At 37.2% G+C, this 13,427-nt stretch overlaps 1 protein-coding gene across 1 annotated transcript in view; it reads right to left on the bottom strand.

The window, feature by feature from the left end:
* Positions 1–13,427, bottom strand: part of SEMA3A (semaphorin 3A) — a gene marked incomplete at its 3' end in the record, with an annotated part of 231,758 nt that overhangs the window by 19,424 nt on the left and 198,907 nt on the right. The window contains exon 13 of the mRNA XM_082662278.1: positions 2,062–2,103. Within this exon, the coding sequence (XP_082518404.1) occupies positions 2,062–2,103 (42 nt within the window). The remainder of the gene's footprint in view (positions 1–2,061; positions 2,104–13,427) is intronic.

Raw genomic sequence — 13,427 nt, 5'->3', positions numbered from 1 at the left:
GCCAATAACTTTTAAGAAGCATGAATGAAATTCATACTTATGGATTTCTGTAAGAATATGGCATTGAGTAGTAAAGGAGTTGTTATCCAAATGATAATATCTAAACCTGTCAGATTCCTTTAGGAGAAAATCAGAGAAATAATACATGAGAAGAATATGAAACCAAAAATATGGCAACTGAAATTATTGTAATGAAAACCTAAAGTGTGATAAAATGCCCCAAATTAAATACAATTCAATGTAGTTTATATTTAACGCTTATTCTGCAGTACTATTAATGATTTTCACAATGAATTATGCTATTTAAATGAAATATGGGGGACGCTTGCAGGCACCACTGAGCATAATCCAGTCACCAGTAAATAACCTGACGTGCTTTTTCTGCCCAATTTAACATCACCACAGGCTTTCTCACTAACCTCCTTAACAAGTTGTGGTTCATAGCAGGAGATGAGCCCACTTAACCAGAAAATTAGTTGCAACACTGCTTCTCCCTCATGAAACTACTGCCTCAGTTTTAAAATTTCCATGAGCATAAATGAAATTGAGTCACATCTGAATGAAATCAAACTCCAGTCACATCTGACTGGAAATGAAACTCCATCTGATGTTGTGAAAATTTTCCAGTAATGAAAAATGAAGGCTAGGGACACTTTCTTCTAACATAGTATTTTAGGTTGATAAATTGTTTGTATTTGTTTTTTGGTGAAACGTGTTACATTTAATAGGCAATTCTTAAGGTAGGTTTAAACATGTTAAAACAGAAAGAAATGTTTTACAAAACTAGATGCAATGTAATTAACGTTGACAAAGAAGTTTAGCAGAAAATAAATAAATAATTTAAAAAATCATTACAGGAAAGAATATCCTGGTCTAGCTACTATCCTGGAAATCCCCGGATTTCCTTGCCAACATTTGACAATTTTTAGATTACAAGAACAGGTGAACACACACTTACGAAGTGTAAGATGACAGTATCAGGTCAATAATATCTGCACTCTGTATTTCTCTAAGTAACTTGGAGATTATCAATCTATTTTGATATGAATGTGTGGAAAGGATATATACTGAGTTTCAGTGGCACAGTATTTTAGCATCCTGTATGAGGAATAATGTATGGTCAGAGATACAACATGTAAACAGTTAAGAAATAAGAGTCACCAAATCATTCTCAGATTCAATAATTTTGTATATAAGTTTTCATACAAAACTTGTATGTAAGTTTACAGTGAGTAAAGGGCTCCCTACTCCTTCCTGGCTTTCTCTTCTAGGTTATTTAATAATTAATTTCAACTCAGGATCCAAGCCATTTTTTTCTTTTTAGTTACCTTTGATATACTGGATAGAAAGGCTAGGTAACATTTATGTGGAAAAGGTAATTCATTAGAAGTTAAAATTATATTTGTTTTGCCCATATCATTTAGCATTTAGAAGTCATTTGTGTTTCTTAAGAGTCTTGCCAAAGCATTCATTCAACGTGAATGAAAAGACTTAATTTAACACGCTGCCCTTAACCTTTGAATCCATGGAGTTTAATAAAATCATTTGGCAGCGACCATTTTACTGCTTCCCTTTTATATTTAGCCAAACTAAATGTTTTCTCTAGCACACAATACTACTGAAAAAGTAAAATTAACTTTTAAGTAAAAATCCTCCAAAAATATATAGTCCAGTGCGTAATTTTATTACCCTATATAATGTATTCTGTTTATACATACAAATTAAATTATAAATTTATTTATATTCTGAAATATTCACCAATGTTATTTTAAAGGATAGACAGATGAAAATAATTACTGAGTAAATTATATTATAATGACCAAAAAAGAAATGCTATAAATGAAAATTTACAACAAATAGTGATCTAAGAAATATATTTATAGGACATATATGAGACTGGTCAAAAGCACGAGGGCAATGAAAATTATCTTTAGTTTCCTACTAGTTATTGTAAGAATTTTTTCTCTTGTTTTTTGAACAATTGTTAATAAATCCATAAAATCTGATGGAACATATTTATCTATTTGAAACATAAAATTAACAAAATATAGAATATAGTACCTGCTTAGTGGAAAGCTCCATTGCTGAAATAGCAGTTGGTTCCTAAAGAAGAAAAACAAAATGTGAATTGTTTAGTCAATTAGAAAAGTCATAAAATACCAACATAAATTTCCAGAAAGATAACTTCAGTGCCTGTAAGAAGCACTATAACTGGGAAATAAGACATGTAAAAGAAATTGCATAGACAAGTGTTGTATGTATGGAGCAGACAATAAGTGCATCCTCCAGTTAACGACCATCAGGAACATACCCATGAATCAGGTTGGGTTTATTGCCCACTGTTCATGGGAAGCTCAGTAAGAGAGGGATGGAAAGGACTTATACGTTTTGGGCTTGTGTTAGGTAACTTAAGGAAGGGTTCCAGGAAGTAGGGCTTTGCTTTGCATTGGATGCTGTCAAAAAGCAGAGGTAATTCTATGATTCGGTATCTTCATAAGTCTTATTTAGGAGGGAAAAACAGAGTGAAGCTAAAGTAGCGATAGGTAAAGTAGCAATCACTCACTAGGGCAGAGTAGGGAGATATCTGGTCATTTTTATGGTTTGGACAACGTTTACATTCTTTTCTGTGTTTAGATATTCAGACATGATTACAGAATGGTCTTGCCTTTTTTTTTTTTTTTTGATTCATAATGGTCTGAGAATGGCCCCATCTGATGTTGGGGATCTGTGAAAATTTGTATGTTCAACTGGAGAACACCAAGACCATGGCATATGTGAGACTGTCAGGGCAGCTCCTAATAGCGCCAAGGATGAGCTGAGAGTACTAAGCTGGTTTCCAGCTGTCAAGAACTGTGAGAGCTCAGTTGGGATGAGATAATTTCTTTATTATTAAAATGACTAAGACGCAAAGACCTACACTTCAGGTCTCTGCTGGAGAACATAATCTCTTTAATTTCTATCAACTGGCTAATCTAGAGCAGTCATGACTAGGGAAGTAATCACCAATATACTTTGCTAAAGTGTTCTGCTAAAGCTTATCATAAACCTATGTATGCTGCATAAATAAAGACTGTTCTTTGAATAACTTAGACCACCAAAAGGCTATTCACCTGAATGTATTCGCTTATACTCTTAGATTCACTTTCATTTAACTGTGCTCCATCGTATGTCTCATCAATGACAAACACAATTCTAAGAAGAGATGGCTGGGCGGTTTCAGAGACAGCTGATGACGAAGAGGCTTAGGTGGGAAGAACAAAATCCTGAAAGGTCTCTCTGTGTAGGTGACTGAAGTTAAGCCCTGAAGAAAGGGTAAAGAGTTGCACTCTGGGGTCAAATGTATGGGTTCAAATAGTAGTAACACAAACTTGGCCAGAAGTGTGATATTAGGTGTGGTATAGAATCTCGAATTTAGTTTTCTCATCTGAAAAATGAATACAATGGTACCTTCCTCATAGGACTGCTAAGACGATTAAATGAATTAATAAATATAAAATACTTTACAAATTTGCTCATCACATAGTGTTTATTCAAATCTCTCCTCTTTCAAACGCACAACATACACACTCAACACGTGCACACAGACACACTCCCATATCCTTTCCTTGCTTTAGTTTTTCTCTTGAGTGCTTATCACTATCTAGAAATACATATATATGACATTTATGCATATATATGATTTATATATGACCTTTATCTTGAGTCATATAGGTAGAGGAGGTGAGTTTCCTCCGATAGCTCAAAGCTCTTATCTGAAGGTAGGGAGTAAGAGTAAGGAACTAAGGATTGAGAGGAGGGAGGAAAAGTCAATAAAAAGTAGGTCATGTAAGTACCACTGAGACAAAATCTGAGGATAGTAGACAATGACTCTCAAAACTATCCACTGAGGCTTGTACCAAGAAAAGTTTTATATATATATATATAAATATGGAAATATTCCATTACTCTTTGGATGCCCACAGGGTTGTTAAATCTCCCACACCCTCAGTTGTGACTCTTGCTTGCCCTTTTGCCTGTCAGGGAAGTGCTGGGGCAAAAACTGAAAGACACACAGTGGGAATTAGAGGTGAGGTTGACAGGATATGAGGACAGCAGCAGAGGCATCTCACGTTTTCTTTTTTTTTTTGAATTTATGAATTTTATTTTTTTATACAGCAGACTCTTATTAGTCATCCATTTTATACACATCAGTGTATACATGTCAATCCCAATTGCCCAATTCATCACACCCCCACCCCCACCCCCCACCGCTTTCCCGCCTTGGTGTCCACACGTTTGTTCTCTATGTCTCTGTCTCAATTTCTGCCCTGGAATCCGGTTCATCTGTACCATTTTTCTACATTCCACATATATGCGATAATATACAATATTTATTTTTCTCTTTCTGACTTACTTCACTCTGTATGACAGTTTCTAGATTCATCCACGTCTCTACAAATGATCCAATTTCATTCCTTTTTATGGCTGAGTAATATTCCATTGTATATATGTACCACATCTTCTTTGTCCATTCATCTGTCGATGGGCATTTAGGTTGCTTCCATGACCTGGCTATTGCAAACAGTGCTGCAATGAACGTTGGGGTGCATGTGTCTTTTTGACTTATGGTTTTCTCAGGGTATATGCCCAGTAGTGGGATGGCTGGGTCATATGGTAGTTCTATTTTTAGTTTTTTAAGGGGCCTCCATACTGTTCTCCATAGTGGTTGTATCAATTTACATTCCCAGCAACAGTGCAAGAGGGTTCCCTTTTCTCCACACCCTCTCCAGCATTTGTTGTTTGTAGATTTTCTGATGATGGCCATTCTAACTGGTGTGAGGTGATACCTCATTGTAGTTTTGATTTGCATTTCTCTAATAATTAGTAATGTTGAGCAGCTTTTCATGTGCTTCTTGGCCATCTGTATGTCTTCTTTGGAGAAATGTCTATTTAGGTCTTCTGCCCATTTTTGGATTTGGTTGTTTGTGTTTTTAATATTAAACGGCATGAACTGTTTATATATTTTGGAGATTAACCCTTTGTCTGTTGATTCGTTTGCAAATAATTTCTCCCATTCTGAGGGTTGTCTTTTCATCTTGTTTATGGTTTCCTTTGCTGTGCAAAAGCTTTGAAGTTTCATTAGGTCCCATTTGTTTATTTTTGTTCTTATTTCCATTACTCTAGCAGGTAGATCAAAAAAGATCTTGCTGTGATTTATGTTGAAGAATGTTCTTCCTATGTTTTCCTCTAAGAGTTCTATAGTGTCCAGTCTTACATTTAGGTCTCTAATCCATCTTGAGTTTATTTTTGTGTATGGTGTTAGGGAGTGTCCTAATTTCATTCTTTCACATGTAGCTGTCCAGTTTTCGCAGCACCACTTATTGAAGAGACTGTCTTTTCTCCATTGTATATTGCTGCCTCCTTTGTCATAGATTAGTTGACCATAGGTGTGTGGGTTTATCTCTGGGCTTTCTATCCTGTTCATTGATCTATATTTCTGTTTCTGTGCCACTACCATGTTGTCTTTTGATTACTGTAGCTTTGTAGTATAGTCTGAAGTCAGGGAGCCTGATTCCTCCAGCACCATTTTTTTCCCTCAAGACTGCTTTGGCTATTTGGGGTCTTTTGTGTCTCCATACAAATTTTAAGAGTTTTTGTTCTGGTTCTGTAAAACGTACCATTGGTAATTTGATAGGGATTGCACTGAATCTGTAGATTGCTTTGGGTAGTATAGTCATCTCCACAACATTGATTCTTCCAATCTAAGAACATGGTATATCTCTCCATCTGCTGGTATCATCTTTAATTTCTTTCATCAGTGTCTTATAGCTTCTGCATACAGATCTTTTGTCTCCTTAGGTAAGCATATTCATAGGTATTTTATTCTTTTTGTTGCAATGGTAAATGGGAGTGTTTCCTTAATTTCTCTTTCAGATTTTTCAGCATTAGTGTATAGGAATGCAAGAGATTTCTGTGCATTCATTTTGTATCCTGCAACTTTACCAAATTCATTGATTAGCTCTAATAGTTTTCTGGTGGCATCTTTAGGATTCTCTATGTATAGTATCATGTCACCTGCAAACAGCGACAGTTTTACTTCTTCTTTTCCAACTTGTATTCCTTTTATTTCTTTTTCTCCTCTGACTGCCATGGCTAGGACTTCCAAAACTATGTTGCATAATAGTGGTGAGAGTGGACATCCTTGTCTTGTTTCTGATCTTTAGGAAATGATTTCAGTTTTCCACCATTAAGAATGATGTTTGGGGCTTCCCTGGTGGCGCAGTGGTTGAGAGTCCACCTGCCAATGCACGGGACACGGGTTCATGCCCCGGTCCGGGAAGATCCCACATGTTGCAGAGCGGCTGGGCCCGTGAGCCATGGCCGCTGAGCCTGCACGTCCAGAGCCTGTGCTCTGCAACTGGAGAGGCCACAACAGTGAGAGGCCCGCGTACCGCAAAAAAAAAAAAAAAAAAAAAAAAAAAAGAATGATGTTTGCTGTGGGCTTGTCATATATGGCCTTTATTATGTTGAGGTAGTTTCTCTCTATGCCCACTTTCTGGAGAGTTTTTATCATAAATGCGTATTGAATTTTGTCAAAAGCTTTTTCTGCATCTGTTGAGATGATCATATGGTTTTTATTCTTCAATTTGTTAATATGGTGTATCACATTGATTGATTTGCATATACTGAAGAATCCTTGCATCCTTGGGATAAATCCCACTTGATCATGGTGTATGATCCTTTTAATGTGTTGGTGGATTCTGTTTGCTAGTATTTTGTTGAGGATTTCTGCATCTATATTCATGAATGATATTGGTCTGTAATTTTCCTTTGTAGTGTCTTTGGTTTTGGTATCAGGGTGATGGTGGCCTCAAGAATGAATTTGGGAGTGTTCCTTCCTGTGCAATTTTTATTTATTTATTTATTTATTTATGACTGTGTTCGGTCTTCGTTTCTGTGCATGGGGTTTCTCTAGTTGTGGCGAGCGGGGGCCACTCCTCATTGCGGTGCGCGGGCCTCTCACTATCACGGCCTCTCTTGTTGTGGAGCACAAGTTCCAGACGCGCAGGCTCAGTAGTTGTGGCTCACAGGCCTAGCTGCTCCGCGGCATGTGGGATCTTCCCAGACCAGGGCTCGATCCCGTGTCCCCTGCATTGGCAGGCAGATTCTCAGCCACTGCGCCACCAGGGAAGCCCCCTGTGCAATTTTTTGGAAGAGTATGAGAAGGATGGGTGTTAGCTCTTCTCTAAATGTTTGAAAGAATTCACTTGTGAAGCCATCTAGTTCTGGACTTTTGTTTTTTGGAAGATTTTTAATCACAGTTTCAATTTCATTACTTGTGATTGGTCTGTTCATATTTTCTACGTCTTCCTGTTTCAGTCTTGGAAGGTTATACCTTTCTAAGAATTTGTCCATTTCTTCCAGGTTGTCCATTTTATTGGCATAGAGTTGACTGTAGTAGTCTCTTAGGATGCTTTCTTTTTCTACCGTGTCCGTTGTAACTTCCTTTTCATTTCTAATATTGACTTGAGTCCTCTCCCTCTTTTTATTGATAAGTCTAATGGTTTATCAATTTTGTTTATCTTCTTAAAGAACCAGCCTTTAGTTTTATTGATCCTTGCTATAGTTTTTTTTTGTTTCTATGCCATTTATTTCTGCTCTGATCTTTATGATTGCTTTCCTGCTGCTAACTTTGGGTTTTGTTTGTTCTTCTTTCTCTAGTTCCTTTAGGTGTTAGGTTAGATTGTTTATTTGAGATGTTTCTTGTTTCTTGAGGTAGGCTTGTATAGCTATAGACGTCCCTCTTAGAATGCTTTTGCTGCATCCCATAGGTTTTGGATCGTTGTCTTTTCACTGTCATTTGTCTCTAGGTATTTTCTGATTTCCTCTTTGATGTCTTCAGTAATCTCTTGGTTATTTAGTAACGTATTATTTAGCCTCCATGTGTTTGTGTTTTTTACCTTTTTTCCCCTGTAATTGATTTCTACTCTCATAGTGTTGTGGTCAGAAAAGATGCTTGATAGGATTTCAGTTTTCTTAAACTTACTGTGGCTTGATTTGTGACACAAGATGTGATCTATCCTGGAGAAATTTCCATGTGCACTTCAGGAGAAAGTGTAATTTGCTGTTTTTGGATGGAATGTCCTATAAATATCAATTAAATCTATCTGGTCTATTGTGTCATTTAAAGCTTCTGTTTATTTTCATTTTTTGGATGATCTGTCCATTGGTGTAAGTGAGGTGTTAAAGTCCCCACTATTACTGTGTTACTGTCGATTTCCTCTCTTATAGCTCTTAGCAGTTACCTTATATATTGAGGTACTCCTATGTTGGGTGCATAGACATTTATAATTGTTATATCTTCTTCTTGGATTGATCCCTTGATCACTATGTAGTGTCCTTCCTTGTCTCTTGTAACATTCTTTATTTTAAACTCTATTTTATCTGATATGAGTATTGCTACTCCAGCTTTTATTGATTTCCATTTGCATGGAATATCTTTTTCCATCCCCTCACTTTCAGTCTGAATGTGTCCCTAGGTCTGAAGTGGGTCTCTTGTAGACAGCATATAGATGGGTCTCATTTTTGTATCCATTCAGCAAGGCTGTGTCTTTTGGTTGGAGCATTTAATCCATTCACATTTTAGGTAATTATCTATATGATGTTCCTATTACCATTTTCTTAATTGTTTTGGGTTTGTTTTTGTGCGTCTTTTTCTTCTCTTGTGTTTCCCAGTTAGAGAAATTCCTTTAGCACTTGTAGAGCTGGTTTTGTGGTGCTGAATTCTCTTCACTTTTGCTTGTCTGTAAAGCTTTTGATTTCTCCATTGAATCTGAACGAGATCCTTGCCGGGTAATCTTGGTTGTAGGTTCTTCCCTTTCATCACTTTAAGTATACCATGCCACTCCCTTCTGGCTTGTAGAGTTTCTGCTGAGAAATCAGCTGTTAACCTTATGGGAGTTCCCTTGTATGTTGTCATTCTTCCCTTGCTGCTTTTAATAATTTGTCTTTAAATTTTGCCAATTTGATTACTATGTGTCTCGGTGTGTTTCTCCTTGGGTTTGTCCTGTATGGGACTCTCTGTGCTTCCTGGACCTGGGTGGCTATTTCCTTTCCCGTGTTAGGGAAGTTTTCGACTATAATCTCTTCAAATATTTTCTCGGGTCCTTTCTCTCTCTCTTCTCCTTCTGGGATCCCTGTAATGTGAATGTTGTTGCATTTAATGTTGTCTCAGAGGTCTCTTAGGCTTTCTTCATTTCTTTTCATTCTTTTTTCTTTATTCTGTTCTGCAGCAGTGAATCCCAACATTCTGTCTTCCAGGTCACTTACCTGTTCTTCTGCCTCAGTTATTCTGCTGTTGATTCCTTCTAGTGTATTTTTCATTTCAGTTATTGTATTGTTCATCTCTGTTTGTTTGTCCTTTAATTCTTCTAGGTCTTTGTTAAACATTTCTCGCATCTTCTCGATCTTTGCCTCCATTCTTTTTCCAAGGTCCTGGATCATCTTCACTGTCACTATTCTGAATTCTTTTTCTGGAAGGTTGCCTGTCTACACTTCATTTAGTTGTTTTTCTGTGGTTTTATCTTGTTCCTTCATCTGGTACATAGCCCTCTGCCTTTTCATCTCGTCTATCTTTCTGTGAATGTGGTTTTTGTTCCACAGGCTGCAGGACTGTAGTTGTCCTTGCTTCCGCTGTCTGCCCTCTGGTGCATGAGGCTATCTAAGAAGCTTGTGCAAGTTTCCTGCTGGGAGGGACTGGTGGTGGGTAGAGCTGACTGTTGCTCTGGTGGGCAGAGCTCAGTAAAACTTTAATCCACTTGACTGCTGATGGATGGGGCTGGGTTCCCTCCCTGTTGGTTGTTTGGGCTGAGGTGACCCAACACTGGAGCCTACCCAGGCTCTTTGCTGGGGCTAGTGGCAGACTCTGGGAGGGCTCACGCCAAGGAGTACTTCCCAGAGCTTGTGCTGCAAGTGTCCTTGTCCCCACGGTGAGCCACAGCACCCCCTGCCCCACCTCTGCAGGAGACCCTCCAACACTAGCAGGTAGGTCTGGCTCAGTCTCCAATGGGGTCACTGCTCCTTCCCCTGGGTCCTGATGCACACACTACTTTGTGTGTGCCCTGAAAGAGTCTCTCTTTTCCCCAGTCCTGTCAGAGTCCTGCAATGAAATCCCGCTAGCTTTCAAAGTCTGATTCTCTAGGAATTCCTCCTCCCATTGCGAGACCCCCAGGTTGGGAAGCCTGACTTGGGGCTCAGAGCCTTCATTCCTGTGTGTGGACTTCTGTGGTATAAGTGTTCTCCAGTTTGTGAGTCACCCACCCAGCAATTATGGGATTTGATTTTATTGTGATTGCACCCCTCCTACCATCTCATTGTGGCTTCTCCTTTGTCTTTGGATGTGGGGTATCTGTTTTGGTGAGTTCCAGTGTCTTCTTGTTGATGACTGTTAAGCAGTTAGTTGTGATTCTGGTGTCCTTGCAAGAGGGAGTGAGAGCACGCCCTTCTACTCCATCATCTTGAACCAATCTCTCATATGTTTTCTTAATTGTTTATCTTCCCCTGGCCCCAGCCCTCCCCACCCCTCTACCGCCCGACACACTAATTTAGGCCCGGGATTTGGGGCTGTTTCGTGCACTGCCACATACCTGGGATTGTTGCTCCTACAGTTGACCCTTGAACAAAAGGGGTTTGAACTTTGTGGGTCCACTTAGATGTGGATTTTTTTCAATTGTAAATACTATAGTACTACACCATCAGCGCTGGATGAATCCACTGATGCAAAACCACAGATATGGAGGGCCAACTGTAAAGTTATACTCAGATTTTCCCCTGCCTGAAGGGTTGGTGCGCCTAACCCCCAAGTTGTTCAAAGGTTAAGTGTAATTTGCAAGTTGTCAATAAATATTTGTTAAATAATGAATGAGTGAATGAATGAATAAATGAATTCCCTACCAATTTTCCCCCTTCTCTCCTACTCTTTTACTCTCCCCATTATGCTCTGTTCCTTCAACTGAATTTGTATATGAGATAAAGGAGGCCATCCTTTAAAGGAAGTTTTTCCTTAATCCTTTAAAGTTAGCTGTAATTTCTTTGAAAATAATCTGAATATTCTATACTCACCATCTTTACTTCTTCATGTTCATTCAGTGCCATTCATCCCTCAGCCCACTGAGTCTAGCCCTTACTCTAGAGAGGTGGCCTACGATTCTCAGAAAGAGAAATCACTGATGCTGAATGGAAGCTTTCAGTCTATTATTATTGCTAGAGTTCTTGTTTGATATGGCACTACTGACCAGTCATTTCTTCTTGACTGCTTCCTCCTTTAGATTTCATTATGCCTTGAAACTCTTTATTGACTATTCTCAGCCTTTTTCAGTCTTTTCTATCTCCAGCCATTCCTCATATACTTGCCTTGCCTTGTTGACTCCTTTCCACTCTTCTTTGGATGCCACATTGTTCCTGGTGGGCTTATCCACTCTTGTGGCTTTAATTACCCCCTGAGTACTGCAGAATTGCAAATTTCCACTTTGAACCCTGACATCTAAGCTGAGCACAGAATTTTGTTAACAAATTTAAGACAACCTGCCTGAGACACAAATGAGACAAATGATTTAGAATGTAAATTAATTTGATGGGATAAGTTAGAGATTTCCCATAATTTCCTATTTTCAGAGTTTAACGATATTAAAAATAATTTTCTATAGGAACTGTCAATCATAAAGACAACTATTATGAAAGAAATATCTACCAATTTTCTCTATACAGACATAAGATCTTTGGAATTTAGTAGCATCAAATCACAAAAATCAAGGGGCCAATTCATCATAGATTTTTAGTTTTAAAAGATAAAACTGACAATTGTATTTAGGTTTACATAATATTGGAATAAGTGAACCCAAACAAATAATTCAAAAGAGTTAGGAAAATATTCCATAGCAGCCTCTTCCATTCCAAGAGTTTCACAGGAAAAGTGGTTATGTAAGCAGCTAACTTCATAGGGACTTTCATGAAATAAATTTTATAGCCAAGGTACAAGGAAAGTACTTCTTAGAGAATCAACAGCTAGTATAATTAAAATGAAAGTTAGCTATGTCTCAGTTCTTTTAAAAACTTCAGTGAAACTATATAAAAGTGAAGCTGGTGAATTTTCAGACATTTCACATTCATTGACAATACAAAAAATTAAATGTCTGTAAGGTAGATGGAAATGATCACTTCATACATAAATTGTAAAACAAAACAAACCCCAAAACACAAGAAATTCCATTGTGCCATATTATAATTTTAACGTTCTTCAATTAAGATCCTAGAATCTCTTAATTAAAAGAAACTTATTTTTCAGACCAGGAAAGTAATAACAGTTTGGAATAGGATGTGCTATATGCTGCCTGCAGTTGAATTTTAATAGACAATATATTAAGATGACATCCATTTAAATAAGCTATATTTTTTCTGAGCCCTAGTTGGTGATGAATACAACTTTCATTTAAAACAGATGTAGCTTCATAAGCATTTTCATGAAACTGGTTTCAAGAGCAAATTTAATTGGAGTTCAAGTAAAAATGAAATTAAAAACTTAGCATCTTTTCAAGATTTTCTATGACTCTAATTTGCTATATATTTTTTTCAGATATTTTAATCTAGTCCTTATTAAACTTGCACACTTGCAGAGCTTTTCAACCTGCTGATCCCAGGAGAATCTGACAGAGCTCCCTGGATGCTACGCATGCTGATGCTCCTTTAGAATGAGTTAATAGACTAGGTTTTGGAAAGCATCAATTATGATTTACATTTGAATGAAAATTAAACTCTTTCATTTATTTGCTCAGCTGTTCATGGAATATTGCATAAATTGGGTTTAAAATGCATGCGTTATCAATGTAACTGCCTCGCAATCCTTTGCAGTCAATAGGACTATAAATAAAACCCACTGTACTAAATGCATTGCGACTTGAACACCTCACTGTCTCAAAAGTAAAACCCTCTTTGGACTGGGGAAAAAAAAATCTCAATGTGAGTAAAGTAAAAATCAGCATACGTCTGGTTTTCATACCTTTTGAATATTTTTTTTAACAAGGTATAGGTGTAGAATTTTCAAGCATTTATTTTAAATGAGATTTTCATTAGTATAACTAGTTAACAATAGCTACAATTTACCAGTAATCTTCATTAAAAAAAAATTATGAAATGAAGAAGTGGAGCCTCAACTGACTTTAACCAACTTGTTTGGAATCACATAGTAAATGAGATTCAAACACCAATTTATGGTTACAAGTAATATTTGGAATCAGGTTTGTGTCTTAGTACTTTGATACCATTTTGAATATATAATGGCTATTTAAAGTCATTTCTAGAGTCCTATACCAAGGCCAATTTTATCTCACATCTTGTTACCTACAAAAATTTTACTCTAAAATGGAAATTTTATTACTGAGGAATATTTTTCT

The sequence above is a fragment of the Grampus griseus genome (genome assembly GCF_964374135.1).
Source record: "Grampus griseus genome assembly, chromosome: 9".
In the NCBI taxonomy this organism is placed as follows: Eukaryota; Metazoa; Chordata; class Mammalia; order Artiodactyla; family Delphinidae; genus Grampus; species Grampus griseus.
The sequence above is the reverse complement of the archived record's forward strand: the minus strand, read 5'-3'. Positions and strand labels throughout refer to the sequence as shown.